The sequence below is a fragment of the Heptranchias perlo genome, chromosome 4 (assembly GCF_035084215.1).
Source record: "Heptranchias perlo isolate sHepPer1 chromosome 4, sHepPer1.hap1, whole genome shotgun sequence".
In the NCBI taxonomy this organism is placed as follows: domain Eukaryota; kingdom Metazoa; phylum Chordata; class Chondrichthyes; order Hexanchiformes; family Hexanchidae; genus Heptranchias; species Heptranchias perlo.
The window spans coordinates 93,576,381-93,589,248 of record NC_090328.1 but is presented as its reverse complement, the minus strand read 5'-3'; the positions used below and the strand labels follow the sequence as shown (position 1 = coordinate 93,589,248).

Sequence of the window (12,868 nt, the reverse complement as noted above, 5' to 3'; positions counted from 1 at the left end):
CAGGCAGGCAAGGCACTCACTCAACAGGCTTCATTGGTGTCAGATGTGCAAAAGTAGTCCAGTTTGATTTTCTTTCCATTTAGAAAACAATTCAACGGCTCCCTAGTGGCTCAGCCAATAGCAGGAATTCACCATGGCAAGGAGGGGTGGGGGTGGTGAAGTGTAAACAGTAGATGGACCTTACAAATCCATGGAGCTGTGCAACACCTACAAGGTGCTTTCCTTGGCACAATTGTTTTGGATGACCAGAAAAATATGCATATACATTACTGATATCTCATATCATCTCCGCTTCAATTAATTATAAGTGGCAGAACTTGATGGTTGCATCAAGAAAGAATGAAATTCTGAATACAATGCAGCCAGCCTTTCTGAGAGAAGCTGCAGAAAATGAATAATATTTATGCAAATCAATAAATTACTGAGTTTCTCGACAAAAAGGCACTTTTAGTAGTACTGGATTTCAGCCTCCTTGCTCTTGTAAATTTATAGCTGATATTTATGCACTATGCAAGTCTCAAGAAACACACATTTCAGAGTTAACAATGTTAGGTAATCATCTTTCAAAATCAAAATTATGCTGTTATATTTTTACAGAAAACATCAAAAGATTTTTAGTACTTTGCAAACATTCAACTATATTCCTACTCATATGCCACTGCTGCCTCCCCAAAGAGCTTAGATTTTTTTTCTTCCCTTTTATAATTGCGTATCTATTTTTATTCTCACAGCAGATAAGAAAACATCAATTTGTGGTATACGGTTTACCCATGAATTGTCAAATGGGAAATTTCAGTGCTGTGGGGAGTGAAATGACTGGTCATGCCCATGGCACAAAGTAGTTGAACACCTTGTTTCTGAATCTAAAGTTAGATAAAAATCATTGAGAAAAAGCCCATTTCATAAGACTGCTCCTAGACAGATCACTTTAATTCCTTCATTCACTGCACTGAAAGGTAAACACTGTGCTTCAGTTTCAGGTTTGCACTCCAATACAATTTCCCAATGAGTTTCACTCAAATGAGCTCAAAGCATGTAGGACTACGTTTGATTAAATACCGCACTTTGATGACCACTGCTTAATATCAACGAACATTAAATGAAAACAATGCAAACCTCCAAAAGGCAAAGAACGCCGAGTCAAGACAAAGTTTTGGAATTAAAGTGATCTGTCTAGGAGCAGTCTTATGAAATGGGCTTTTTTTCAATGATTTTTATCTAACTTTAGATTTAGAAACAAGGTGTTCAACTACTTTGTGCCATGGGCATGACCAGTCATTTCACTCCCCACAGCACTGAAATTTCCCATTTGACAATTCATTATAATACTTTGGTCAACAAAAGAACACAATGTTCCAGAATTTATTTAATGGGAATGCGCAGTCATTGCGTAGATAAAACCGCCTCACCCACTGACTTATATCCAGACATTGTTTCACTTTGGTGAATGACTATAATAATAGAAAAAAGAGTCGCAAGGACTTAAGTTGTCGGGTCCGTCACACTCGAGAAAAGATACTGGAATTTGTCTATCAGTAAGATATCTGTATCCAATTTTACATTCAGAAACACCGTCAAATCTTGCGCACAATACTACTTTAAAGCAGTTAATACTTTCTGGCTTTAGCCCAGGCCACTTGCAGAAAATGCAACTCTATTGACAATGCACCAAACTAGTACAACTCCCTTTATGCGAATGAAAACATGATAGCCCAGAAGTTGCTTTTAAAATAACGGTGAACCTAACAGCGCTCACTGGTATTAGTGGCGAAATTGAAGAGCAACTTCCGGTGACTGCACATGCGCACTTAAACACAGAGATCCGGAACTTGCTCTTCCTGGTTCACCGGCGATGTGACAGCTTCGCCTTAAAGGGGATATCGCCAGCTGCAATCAACGGAATGGCACCAAGTTGCTCTCCTGCCCAGCTGGAAATGAACTAATCGCGCCACAAAACGGGTACTCTCAGTTTTTTTTTTAAGGTCTAAACTAAGTTTTAATGGCGTGATAAGTCTTAATGACTGCCAAACAACCTCTCCGGCACTAAAAATTAACTTTTAAAAATATGGAGTCTCATTACTCCTGATTTTAACAGTTTTTGGACATTTTTATTTTACTTTTTCCTCATATCTCTTATCTCAGTCTTTTAACCTTATCCTCTCTTTATTTCGCTTTCTCTGTGTCATTTTACAATACCTTATCAGGCACATCCGGGTTTTTAAGTCCAAGCTGTTTGTCTCTGAACTGCACTTCCTGGTTCTCGCAGTGTGGCTTGCTAAAAGCTGATTAGTTGAGGGGCCTTAGAGATCCTTTTACCACTCACGCAGCCCGGGTAGGAATGCTGATGTTATTTGAAGTCGTAGTCAAGGAAGTTGCCGCCAAAAAGAACGCGGTAACTTAGTCGGTGAATTTAAATCTAATGAGCGGCGACCACTGCTGGTGCCCCACTCGGAGCAATTTATGGGCCGATATGTCGGCTGAGATTTTCAGAGCAGAAGACAGAACATTTTTAGATCCTTCTCAAACATCAAAGTGTAAACTCACATCATCATGGTTCGTAACTACCTCCATCTGGAATATGCCTTCTAATATCAGCGCTTGCTCTTTCCCTCCTACCTTCCCTACATTTCTAGGCGTCCAGTCACTTCAGATATATGGCTGAATAACTTGACGTAGCAAACCAGTCCCAGGGCAACCAGACCTATAAAGTACTTAAAAACTTAGCAATTTACTATAGAATAATGCATTACAGGAGTGGTAGAGGTATTCCTCAGGCTACTTTGCCTTAAAACTTAACCAAATCCAACAGATTTTTTTTTAAAACTGAAGGATGATGCTGGCAATTTTCTTACAAAGCATTGGAAATATTTAAAAGTGACCTGGATTAAATTTTTTGTGTCTTCTATATTTGTAGACCTGAAGTTACCTGAAAGATAACCCAAACTGTTTTTGGGGGCAGGGGAGGGGAAGAAGCAGCAGAGAAGCGATTAATTCTTTAGTGACCAGAAAGGGTGAAAAAAGAAAAATACACAAGGGAGGTTATTCTCAAAACGTACAGCATTATCAAACATCTTTCTAAACACAGAGAGATACAAGTATCGTAAATGAAATTAAATGAGATTAAGGATGCAGTTCCAATGTTACTTTTATAACCAGATAGTCACAGTACACCTCTGGACAGTCCCAACGTGACTCCAGGACACAGTGGTGTGAAATTCTTCAGGACACAAGAGCTTTATTGTGCTCAAGATTGATACTAGTTAGATGATAACTCCAGTGCTCAGGCAGTCCATGGTACTTGCTAAACTGAAGCAGGAGTTTTAAAAAAATATATTTTGAGAACCACTGGAGAACACAGCTCTGCAAAGTGCACTCCATAGCTACAGACTGTTAGCTCATTACAGCCACAACCTAAAGGAAGAGTACGAGAAGAAACCACCAGTTTAACATCTTTACTACTGTTCACGTGCAACTGTAAGTAGGGAGTGTGGAACTGTATCTTCTGAGGAAAGCATTGGGAGATTCTGTAAGCTTTGAGAGTGCTCGTTATTACTTATATTAAAAGTTGTTGTGAATCAACAAAGTGCATTTAGAAATTGGAATCAGCCATCCTCAGTTGAAACACGATACAGGGTAGAGAAAAGGTCAAATTAGTATCTGAAAATAGATTAAAAAGTTAACATTTTGGGTGGGGCCTACCTTTCGCTCACAAATGCTGAAGGGGTGGAAAAGATGACATTGGTTGCTATGTTGTGACTAAACACATTTACAATATCGCTAGAAATAGCAACTAGACCAATTTTTCACGCTTTTGGGAATTAAAGATTTGCCAACTAACCTTTCAGCATTTTGCTGACATAAATTAGCTAAATTTAATGATAATACATACAACATTAAATTGAATTTAGTTAAATCCTTCAAAGAAGGCAAGGCAGATGCTGCAAACTTTTCCACTGTGTAGAATCAAGGAAGAAAAAGACTGCAATTGAAAACCTTCTTTGTGATAGGACCATCCATATGAACTTCAGTTTTCCTCCCCTCCCATAAAACTTTGAAGAAGTTGCATTAACAAAGATTATGGGATGGCCAGATTTTATTGATATATCAATTTGTAGATCTTATCTTTAACATAATAATTGCAGAGCCTTTTGAAGCTTATCATCACTGAATCTCAAACAGCTTTAAAACAGTCTAAAATTTCCGAGTTCACCATTTTAAGGGACATGAACTCTACATTGCAATGCACATTTAGGAAAAGGTCCCACGCCCCCCACCATCACCACTGAAATCACATTTTAGTACTTCTACTTACCTCAGATTTAGAGGACATATCATCATCTAATGCAGAGTCATTTGGATCTACAATGTCTTCAAATGATGGTAAATTAGGCTTCTTTTTCTCTGTCACTTCACTTTCCATTTTGACCTTTGTTGCCTTAACCTGTGATCTGTCCTTCATTTGTTTCTTTTCAGAAGAAAGTGGTTGTGGAGAAGCACTGGAAAAGCTTTTAAACAAAAATTCAGAGCTGCTTTTCTTTTTTTTCTTAGCTACAAGTTCATCAGAGTCTGTATTAGGAGGCCTCTTAGTTGGAGCCTTAACATCCTGTTGAATACCTCCAGCCCCACTTACTACGTTGTTTTCCAATGATTTTGGCTCTTTTGACATTGGTTTAGGTTCCTTAAATGCTGTCTTAGGAACAGTTTTCTCATCTTTTAGTGGTTTGTTTTCTTTGGGTTTCTTTGAGGACTCTTTGGAAGTTTTACTGTGTTCCCTGGAAGGTTCTTTGAAGGCACTTTTGTGCTCTTTTGAGTCTTTAGATGGTTTGTCCTTGTGCTCTTTCATGGATTTGTGGGGCTTGGGGAAGCTGTTACTGCTGTTAGTGCTGCTGCTCTTATTTGGATCCTAGAATATAAAAAGGGAAAAAAAACAGTTTTATAAACCCAAAAGATTAGTAAATGTGAAACTGTGCTTCAATACGACAGTCTCTGCCGAATTATGAGGCTGCAGCAGGAGAACTACAAATGGATCTTAATGCCCTGGCACTCGTGAGGAAAATCTCACCGTATTCCTGCTCCTCCTGGAATGTATGCATGCATATGTGGATATTAGGAGAGGACAAGATCATACACCACTGAAGTACCCACAAGATGGCAAATTGTTTGCTCACACTTACTGTCAGGAGTTACACATAAATAATGGCCACTTGGCATAGGTACTGGAGGGTGCGTGGTACCCATGGAACTGTGTCCCATCACGTGCGTCTTCAGGAGGGGGGGGTAGAGAGAAATTTCACAAAAGAAAAGTCCCCACTGATTAGAATAAAATGCCTGGAAAGTCCATTTTTCAGCACTAGTTAACAATTCCCATTCAGATACATTCTTCTTCGCACTTTTAACCAATATTAGTGGGATTGTGATAGATGGCACTGCTGAAGGGCACTCGCTGGCATGTGATCTTGTCTAATGGTTGATCGTATCTACCAAGAGAGGACATGGGGGAAAGCAGGAAGAGAATGGGAAATGATTGCTGCTTCAATTTAAAGTTTGCTGCTTCCTTTCATACCTGCTGTATGAAAAACAGTTTAAAGTTAAAATAGTTTAACACATACTTGCATTGCAATATGTGTTAAAAACACGTTTAAAAAAATATATATTTTGCTGCTGCAACTGATTAGATGTTAGACCTTTCATCACTCTTCCCAAAGAATAGTGCAAGCAAAATGCGCATCTGTTCAAAAATAAGCAGAAAAATTCTGACTTCCCAGGACCACCCCCCAAATCCTAAAGCTTCTAAGTCTTGGTGACACCACTGAATAGTATCCGCCTTGTAATAAACCACCAGACTTCAGACCACACACATGGAATGCAGTTGTTGTGCAGTACTAGCATTTCCAATAAAAATCGAAGACTATAATAATAATGTCACGATAATGGACTTTTAAAAGTTATTTTGAAAAGAGAGAACTAAAATGTATTAAAAAGTGATTTTTAAAAAAAAACTTTATAGAAAAACCAAATTTTAAAAATAGAGATGCAGCCACTTTAAACTGAAAATCTGAAAAGGCTTGATGGTTTTTGAAGAGGGAAAACAGTTTTTCCATTATACTGGTTTTGTGCAATGATATTATAACATTAATGCTAAATAGAAGGGAGCAAAACATGAGCAAATTACAAACACATTTAATTATAAGATAGCGACATTTAAATGGAAAAAAATATTCTAACAATTTTGGAGCAGATACAGAAACAATCTAGCAGCCTTCACAGTCAAGTCTTATTCAATTTCCTTGAATTCTGTACAAAGAAGTTAAGTTTCTCTTCCATCCACTCCCATTCCTTTTCTACAGAAGAAAAATATAAACTAAAACTAATGGCAAATCTCTCCATGCAGTAACAAATATCCACAATGGCAGTCTCAGCATCCACAACGATATTTGGATTTTAAGAATTCATCAGATAGATAGGACTACAGTTGGCAGATACTTCATCCGAGGTTCTGCATGTCCATTTCTGGGCAATTTCATCAAGTTGAACAATTCACCAGAATCAAAATGACACTAAAGTTAATGAGGGCAATCGTATACACAGACCTTTTGCTTGAAAAAAGAATTCTACCAATTCTTGGCTATATTTGAATTGAACTGGTTTCCGTGCCTATTTGGCATAGATCACAAGGGCTTTAAATTCTTAAGAGGAAATCTGTATGGCCCTTAAAGCTTGCTACTATATAATTTAGTCAACTTTAGTAAAAACAAATAGTCATCTGTAATACTCCTACACACATTTCTGTGACAGGAATAACAGGTCTCATTAAAGGACTAATGAAGATACTGAATCAGAAATTTAAGTCGTTACCAAACTGCTAACAAGCCTTTCATCTTGCAATGTATTGCACTGCATTGGAGAAAAATAGCATTATTGGAATTTAAAAAGGTTGTCCAACTAGATAACATTTGCACAGAAACTATTGACATTGTCTCAGTGTATTCAACGAAGCAGCTAAAAAAGGAAAATGTTAAACACTGCAAATCTCGAGGTTTATATCCTAATTACTGAAAGAAAAAGTTGAATGACAACAAACGGCAACAGTTTGTTTACTGTTTCTAACAACAACTTGCATTTATATAGCACCTTTAATGTAGTAAAACGTCCCAAGGCGCTTCACAGGAGTGTTATCAAACAAAATTGATACCAAGCCACTTAAGGAGATATTAGGACAGGTGACCAAAGGCTTGGTCAAAGAGGTAGGTTTTAAGGAGCATCTTAGAGGTGAGAGAGGTAGACAGGCAGAGAAGTTTAAGAAGGGAATTCCAGACCTTGTAGCCTAAGCAGCTGAAGGTACGGCCGCCAATGGTGGTGCGATTAAAATCGGGGATGCGCAAGAGGCAAGAACTGGAGGAGCACAGAGATCTCGGAGGGGTTGTGGGGCTGGAGGAGGTTACAGAGATAGGGAGGTGCGAAGCCATGGAGGAATTTGAAAACAAGGGTGAGAATTTTAAAAATCGAGGCGTTGCCGGACCAGGAGCCACGTAGGTCAGCAAGTACAGCAATGGGTGAACGGGACTTGGCACGTGTTAGGATACGGGCAGAGTCTTAGATGAGCTCAAGTTTCTGGAGGGTGGAAGTTAGGAGGCCAGCCACGAGAGCATTGGAATAGTTACGTCAAGAGGTAGCAAAGGCACGGATGAGGGTTTCAGCAACAGATGAGCTGAGGCAGGGGCGGAGATGGATGATGTTATAGAGATGGAAACAGGCAGTCGTAGTGATGGAGTGGATATGTGATCGGAAGCTCATCTCAGGGTCAAATAGGACGCCACGGGTGCAAACAGTCTGGTTCAGCCTCAGACAGCAGCCAAGGAGAGGGATGGAGTCGGTGGCTAGGGAACGGAGTGTGTGGCGGGGACCGATGGCAATAGCTTCGGTCCTCCCAATATTTAGTTGGAGGAAATGTTTGCTCATCCAGTGCTGGATGTCGCACAAGCAATGTGACAAATCAGAGACAGTGGATGGTTCAAGGGTGGTGAGGTGGAACCTGACATTGTGTTTTCGGATGATGTTGCCAAGGGGCAGCATGTAGATGAGAAATAGGAGGGGGCCAAGGATAGATCCTTGGGGGACTCCAGAGCGGGAGCGGGAAGAGAAGCCATTGCAGGTGATTCTCTGGCTACGACTGGATAGATAAGAATGGAACCAGGCGAGCGCAGTCCCACCCAGCTGGACGACGGAGGAGAGGCATTGGAAAAGGATGGTGTGGTCAACCGTGTTAAAGGCTGCAGTCAGGTCGAGAAGGATGAGGAGGGATAGTTTACCATGGTCAGTCACATAGGATGTCATTTATGACTTTAATAAGGGCCGTTTCAGTACTGTGGCAGGTGCAGAAACCTGATTGGAGGGATTCAAATATGGAGTTGCAGGAAAGATGGGCACAGATTTGGGAGGCGACAACACGTTCAAGGACTTTGGAGAGGAAAGGAAGGTTGGAAGTGGCGCGGTAGTTTGCAAGAACAGAGGGGTTAAGGTGGGTTTTTTTGAGGAAAGGGGTGACCTGGCAGATTTGAAGTGGAGGGGGACGCTACCTGAGGAGAGGGAACCATTACCAATATCAGCAAACATAGGGGCCAGGGAGGGAACTCGGGTGGTCAGCAGCTTGGTGGGAATAGGGTCGAGTGAGCAGGAGGTGGGTCTCACAGTCAAGATGAGCTCAGAGGGGGCATGAGGGGAGATAGGAGAGAAACTAGAGAAAGATGCGAGTTCAAGGCTAGGGCAGGAGGGAACCTTAGGAGAAGTTTGGCTTGGTGGGCTAGGGGAAGGAAGGGAAACGACAGAGGCAGCTGAACAGATGGTCTCATTCTTAATGACAAAGAAGTCCATGAGCTCCTCGCACTCGTTGGAGGTGAGGGTGGAGAAGGCATGGGGAAGGAGTTTAAGCAGACAGTTTATAATGGAGATGAGAAGCCGGGGGTTATCTCTGCACCTCAGAATGATCCTGGAATAGTGAGCAGTTTTGGCAGAGGAGAGCAGGACCAGATAGTGTTTTATGTGGTCCAACCAGATCTGGTGATGAATGGCTAAACCAGTCGTCTGCCCTTAACGTTCAAGTCTGCGTCTCTTGGATTTAAGGGAGTGGAGATAAGGGCCGTACCAGGGGGAACGACGAGGGTGAGAGAGAGTAATGCTTTTAATGGGGACAACTGCATCAAAGGTGGAGCTGAGGGTGTAATTGAGCAGATTGGTAGCTGCAGAAATGTTGTAGTGAATGGAGGATCAAAGGCTAGATAGTTGGGAATTTGAAAGTGCTGTTGTAAGTGACTTGGGGAGGAAGAGTTTTTTCCAGGGGCAGACATAGAAGGAAGTAAGGTTGGGAGAGGTAAAGGGGATGTGGGTGGAGAGGGATACAAGGAAGTGATCAGAGATAGCCTTATCCGTGATTGAAACAATTGGAGTAGAGAGGCCACGTGAGATGGCAAGGCCGAGGGGGTGGTCATGAATATGTTGCCTCCTGCTTTAGTCAGGTGACTAGGGCAGTCTGTTATATTGACTTACTCCTGGCTACCATCAACAGTACTTCAAACGGCCAATACAAGATTAGTTTTTTCAAACTTGGACAGGTAGTGAATTTTTCTTCTCTTTCCTCTCCATTCTCCCTCCCCCAAAACACGCATGTGCTGCTGTGCAATGCAATGCCACGCCACATCTAGTAGCCTACACCAGAACTGTCTTCAGATGAGGGAATGAGAGTTCAGAGTAGAGTTGAGGCTGGAATTCAAACTGATGACCCACTGATTGGGAGGGGCCAGCACTCTGCTACTGAAGCTACTGGTACAAAGTACAGGGTACTGCTTGGTTTCCCGTTTAATACTAACTGAGGTGCTTTGGTTTCAGAGACTTCTGACATCACACATGAATGTAAGTGCATTAAAGCAATAAACCTTTAGCTCAAGTCTGCCAGCTCACGTCTGTTATCTAACCATTTATAGTTGTAGCTAATTAATTAATCCTGATGTTCTGAACCAGACTTTTTACATATTTAGACTTCAGTTACAAACTGACCTTTGACCCATGTGAGGGCTTGCTTTTCTTCACATCAGAAAAAGTCAAGGGGTTACTAAGAAGGGCGGGGGGCGGTGGGGGTGGAGATGAAGATTCAATCCAGATGGGGCTGGTGTTCCATCTGGCATCACCATAATCTGTCACAAAAATTACACAAACCATAGCAAATTCAGGGTAGTTGGCATTGGCCACTGTTTCAGAATAAAGCAAACAGCTGAATGCCACTGAACTTGTGAATTCTGTTTAAGGGAGAACCCGAGCACATTTTCTGTTGCCTTTTCAAGAACTATGGGTGACCATTCTTTAGTTTGAAGGAAACTATTTTGTTTTAATAGTGGGGGTAGGAGAAGAACAGAAAACCAAGCACCAGATTATTAAACTTCCAAATAAATGAGAAAATCTCAAGTTTTTTTTGGTGAAGAAAATAAAAGCTTCTTAAAAAAAAACAGAACAATAAAACTAGAAAATTTCTAGTTTGTATAGTCTACATTTAAATCAGCAATTTAAAGCTTTAGCCATTGAAATGCCATGGACAGTCAAATGAACTGTGGTTCAAGTCTTAAAGAGAAAAGAGCAATCACAGGATACAGAACTCAATCGTTCCTACAATTTTATAAAGCCCTACAGGAAAAGAAAATTGAGATGATCCGGGTTCAGAAAAAACAAACTAGGAATAGTAACAGAATTCAATCAAGCAAATGATTCTACACATTGTAAGTCAAACTGCCATGAAGAGTGTCCCCAATGGAATGCCTTGCCACAGCATAGTGCTCCATCTCAGCGTCGAGTTGTAACTTGTATAATTAGCTAATACAAACACGCTGTTTGAAAAAGGACTTCAGGATTTCAATGTTCACGCGAGATCTAAAAATAATTTTGTTGGTTCCACCCAACTATTATAGTGAACGAACATGAATTTCATTTTACCCACTATATATCATGGGTGTCCATAAAATTACAATGTGCAAAACTGACCATACATCAGATTTTCCCCCTACAGTTTAGAAAAGAAACCAGGATAAATATGATTCAAAAGCACCAGAGCAAAGTCAGTCACCTGAAGATTACATTTCCAGGAAGGGGGTGTGGGTTGGAAAGAGGGGCGAGAGCAATAATCAAGTAATCCTTTTTATACAGCTACATTCTTTGCCCAGTTAAAAAAAAAGACAACAAACCATTATCACCTCAATCTTTTGTTAACATTTTAAACGTGTATTGACAAATCGCTAAATCGTTTCAGAATTTGTTTCAAGATCGCTGAAAATCACAGCTTTAGCTTGGCTGATGCATTCCATTCCCCATTTACTCATCTAAAAGATAATTTGAATGAGAGGCGGGGGGAGAAAGGAGGGAAAACAGTGTTTCTATCATTGTTAAACCACTCAGTTACCAATCCATTCACACTAAAGTCTCAAAAGTATAAACGTTTGAGAAACTGCATTTTGAACAAAAAGTTTAAGCAAAGACTTGTATTACTTTTTCTCTAGATGCACAAACAGTTGGTTTTTTAATACTCATCCATAAGGATGAATTCAAGACATTTCAGTCATAAATTTCCTTCACCCATTTGAAAAATTGCTAACCCTCTAAGTTCTGCTGGGCACAAAGCATTTCTGTTCTACGGCGAGGCCTCCAGCAATCTTGCTGTTTGCGAAAAGTTCAACGGGCTGACTTAGCTCCCTGTGGGGAAGCACCTTATCTTTACTCGCTGCCTTTCACTGATGACCAGGCCAAGATTGGAAGCTCAGCTGTCATTGGAACAACATTTTACATCCCTGCTCATGCCATGCTGCTTTTTCAGCTTTTGCAAAACTTTACTAGAAAATTCAGAAAAGAGAACCAAGAACATTGAAAAAATTAAAAAGGTTGATTCCGAGGCTGTAATAATGAAGCACTACCAAGTATCAGAAAATATGAACATAATAAAGAGTTAGGATACAATAATGCACTGCAATGTGAACTCTTAGAATCATAGAATCATGCATCACAGAAGGTCATTCGGCCCATTGTGCCTGTGCAGACTCTTTGAGAGAACTATCCAATTAGTCCCACTCCCTGCTCTTTCCCCATAGCCCTGCAATTTTCTCCCCTTCAAGTATCTTCTCATTTATGCCTAGCTATTCCCTTCTTTTTTAAAAAAATACATGGTAATGACACTTCAAGGGGTGGGGGGAAGTTACTATGTAATCTTTATTTTTCCTTTATAATACAAATTCCCCAACCACAATCCAGCTCTATCCACTACTTCCAGGCCTCTGTCAATGCAACTCTCGATCTATCCACTAATTGCCCCTCTCCAAAGTGGCCATGAGTGAGCCTTGATAGAGTGCTGGCTGGCTATTCAACTGCATGGGCATCACAAGTCAAACCACAGCCCGTCATCACTTAGGCTCCAAACACAACTCATTTTACTGCTTTTATTAAAAATCTATGAGGAGGAGGAGGAATCCTGATTAACTTTCCTCTGCCTTATCCAGGGTGCTGAGATTCTCAGCTACTGCTGCCCAATGAGACCAGCAGGGACTGGGATCAATTTTTTTAAAAATTATGGTTCAGGTACTCAGTGGATAAACTCATTAACCATCAGATGTTATTTAGGAATATATTTAATGATCTCACGAAAAACATTCCTTAAATACTGCAGTTTGAGAGGGTGGACGTAGAGAAGATGTTTCCGCTTGAGGGGGAGACCAGAACTAGGGGCCATAAATAAAAGATAGTCACTAATAAATCCAATAGGGAATTCAGGAGGAACATCTTTACCCAGAGAGTGGAACACGCTACCACGAGTAGTTGAGGCAACCAGCATGGATGCATT

At 40.6% G+C, this 12,868-nt stretch overlaps 1 protein-coding gene across 5 annotated transcripts in view; it reads right to left on the bottom strand.

The window, feature by feature from the left end:
- The window catches only part of mllt3 (MLLT3 super elongation complex subunit), a 208,545-nt gene that overhangs the window by 103,626 nt on the left and 92,051 nt on the right, over positions 1-12,868 (bottom strand). For all 5 annotated transcript variants that reach the window (XM_067983309.1, XM_067983308.1, XM_067983310.1 and 2 more), the window contains one exon: positions 4,313-4,903. In XM_067983309.1, coding sequence (XP_067839410.1) covers positions 4,313-4,903 — 591 coding nt within the window. The remainder of the gene's footprint in view (positions 1-4,312; positions 4,904-12,868) is intronic.